The 3,485-nt window shown below is 42.7% G+C and overlaps 1 protein-coding gene across 1 annotated transcript in view; it reads left to right on the top strand.

The window, feature by feature from the left end:
* The first annotated feature begins 409 nt into the window (after positions 1 to 409).
* Positions 410 to 3,485, top strand: part of pde5ab (phosphodiesterase 5A, cGMP-specific, b) — a 55,643-nt gene continuing 52,567 nt past the window's right edge. Inside the window, exon 1 of the mRNA XM_080051558.1 lies at positions 410 to 563. Within this exon, the coding sequence (XP_079907684.1) occupies positions 463 to 563 (101 nt within the window). The 5' untranslated portion in view covers positions 410 to 462. The remainder of the gene's footprint in view (positions 564 to 3,485) is intronic.

Here is a 3,485-nt window from a genome sequence, read left to right as displayed (position 1 = left end):
TGTATGTGTTTGGATCAAAATTGGGTTCTGACCTGATTAATATCCCAGTTTATTGAAAAATGTGTAGGCTATTATGTCTATAGTAAGTATTTGTGTATTTGTTGCGTCCCTTATCAGAGGGGGGAGAGAGAGGGGGATAGCCTTTGCCGCTCTCTCTCTCGCTCTATTTCTCTCTCGCTCTATTTATCTCTCTCTCTCTCTCCCTCTCTCTCTCTCTCTCTCTCTCTCTCTGTCTCTCTCTCTCTAATGCTCCAATAATGGCTTTACCGACTAGGAAGCGCACAGTCACAGCTTTATGATCCGCGCGCACCGACCGAAGGACCGACCCCCTCGCAGCCCTCTGTGTGTGTGTCTCTCTCTCTATCTCCGGCTCTCTCTGTGTTCATATTTCCGTACACACTATTCGGTATCGGGCCCCTTCGCGTCTAAATGTAGCCGATAACCGGAGCTCATAGTTGCGCCATGGAGGACTGCTGCTGCTCCCCGGAAAGCGAGAGGATGGAAGCGTGGCTGGACGACCACTTGGAGTTCACCCACTCCTACTTTATGAGGAAGGCGTCAAGGTAAAACCGGTATTTGACGGAGAAGGAAGGAGCGTGTGTGTGTGTGTGTGTGTATATGTGTGTGTGTGGGATTTACTTTTTTGTTTATAAATAACGTGCAGCCCGGTGAGCGCGAGCGCAGTTTCCCTTAAACACGGTATCTCCGCCAAATCAACTCCAGTTTGTTTTTGTGTGGCAGCAGGCAGCCAATCAGGAACTTGCTTTTAATCCCCCTTGTTGATTTAGAATGTGTTTATTATAGAGATCACCTTACCGTATAAGCATTATGCTGCACGACCCTGTACTGATAATATCTTACTATAAACTGTACTCTCCCTACAGCAGAAGTGATTGTAGGTCCAACTCTATACATGGAAATATATTGGCTCCGCTCAGGTGTAGTGTACCAGCCAGCAGAACTGCTCAGCTCCATGCCAGTTCAACCATATGTGTGTGTGTGTGTGTGTGTGTGTGTGTGTGTGTGTGTGTGTGTGTGTGTGTGTGTGTGTGTGTGTGTGTGTGTGTGTGCCCGTAAGTGCGCGCACAGGGGATATGTCCCCCTCAATATTCAGAAGATGTAAATGTGTTCCCCTCAACAACAAAAAAAATATGAAAGACATCCCCCTTCTCCCCAAAATAGGTAAATATAAAAGTTTAGGGGTTGGAAAATTGATGTAGCCTTATTGTCTGTAATTTAACTACATATTTTTCTACAATTTCAGACAGCCCTAGGGTAGACCGTACCATTTTAACCTTGCCAAACTCCGGCTTACTTCAGAAAAGGCAAAACTTGGTGCATAAAATGTCATCAAAATGCAGGATATTTAGTGGTGTGTCGTCGTTCCCCAATGTTGGAATATAACCTGCGCACTTGATTTCAACCGTTCTCTTTGCAATCAGCAACAGCTCTTGTAGTTGCACAGGGCCCTTCTTTAATCATTAACCTTTTTATACTGCTGCCAGTGAATGGGTTTAATTTTCCGCCTGTTGTGTTAAATACTGGTCCACGTAGTGACAATTATACAATAACACCACACCACTATCAGCCATATAAATGGAGTGACTTTTTCCTGTTGCCGTATAGCTTCCTTCCTCGCGTGAGACCTTCAAGGAAGAGCCCAAAGCCGGGGAGCAAATTAGCTGTTTAATTTCTTCTGCAAACACATATTCTAAATCCAGTCTTTGCAGCTATATAAGGCGTGTTTTTTCTTCTCACATCCAAGCATATCTGGGAATTTCAACAGCCTTTACAGCACTTCACCAGGACACTCTAAAGTATGAGTTTGTTTAAGTGACAAAGCTCTTAAGACCCAATTATCCACTTAAACTACCATGAAAACTTCACTCCGCTTTTTCTTCTCATCCCCATTTCCATCTTAAAATATTTTCCATAAAAAGTATTTGTCAGAGGTCATTTGGGATGGGAGAGGATGCGACTGATTTGATCCGATATTGTAAGAGGTGCCGATACGGCCGTTATATCATATATCGGACTGACTTCACCAATCACCACTCAATAATCCATATAGTCTGAACGTGTAATCCAGGTCTCTCTTCACCACATTCTCTTGTTGTTTCTGTACTGTTGTTGAAGCTGCATTAAACAGCCTGACTTGTTTTTGTCTTGTTCACATTGAAGAAGAAGCCATTGTTGTCTCTAACTTATTTTATATGATTTTATAGTGACAATATGAATTTCTACCACACAGTTCTTGCTCTTTTTTTCAAACATTTACTTTCTAAAGAAGGAGTTGTCAGTTTGCCAGTGCACTCTTTGAAATTCTCTTATGATACATTTGAACTCATGTATAGAAACAGTAAAAATATATATTTCTTGCAATACATCTAAATTTGTCGCATTTTGGCAAACACAAATCTTTTGATAAGAGGTGCTGTGACATTTAATACAGCCAAGTGACCCTATAAACAATACCAACAACAACAAATATGTAGTAATATAAGGGATAAACATGCTCTTACATTGCAATCAGTATCAGTATTGGCATATGTCCAAATAAAAGTATTGAAATCGAATCAGAACTGAAAAATATGGATCGGTGGCGATCCGTCTCTACTTTTCCTGCCGTATTTTGGACGAAAGCGAATTGGAGTTGATTGGCCCCGGCAAAAGGGGGGGTTTGCACACACCAGCCATCCTGCCATTCGTTCTGGTTGAGAAGTATTTCTTAGAGGGGTATTGATTCACAGACACACACCCTCCGCTGGATGCATTTAGGCCCTGGTTTGCACTGTGGGGAGGCAGCTGGCCAGCTCCTCAATTGGGAGAAACTGCAGTCAGATAACAGCCCTATTCTGTGTGGTTCTAGTTGTATTTAGCTGGTACAGGGGGCCCCTTGAGATACCACGCATGACTTCTTTGCTGGCGCCTGTTGCCGCCTTTCCCTAGGTTTTTTTTCACCAGGTGAACAGAGCCTTTGACTGGGCCTGAAAAACATCACCGGGATGAGTCACATGACCTTGGGGAGAGCATGCTGGAAAATCTGCATGTGTGTGTGTGTGTGTGTGTGTGTGTGTGTGTGTGTGTGTGTGTTTGTGTTGTAGGAGATGATTAGACAATGTGTTGGCTGATTAGAGAGCTTATCAGTAATCACATCCAATTTGCTGTTGACACGGGAACACAAGCACTGACTGAATGACCCACACACACCGACTCAGAAAAACACACACTCATATTGGATTTGTTCCAGTAAATATGCACGTTACATACTTCTGAGGTTTCAGCACACAGTTTAAATTAAAAGTGTTAATCACATTAATCGCATGGTGCCTTCATTCACTTGTATTACCCCGATCCTTTATGTTTTATCTGGAAAGAATATAACAATTTATACATTTATTTGTGAGATTTTCCAGTCATTTTTAGTAAATTGTGTGACCATCAGGGCCGTGTCCGTGCTGTCTGCTAAGAGCCGTTGTTACTTT

Source organism: Ammodytes marinus (genome assembly GCF_949987685.1).
Source record: "Ammodytes marinus genome assembly, chromosome: 23".
Lineage (NCBI taxonomy): Eukaryota > Metazoa > Chordata > Actinopteri > Uranoscopiformes > Ammodytidae > Ammodytes > Ammodytes marinus.
Note: the sequence above shows the minus strand (reverse complement) of the source record. Positions and strands in the feature narration are given on the sequence as shown.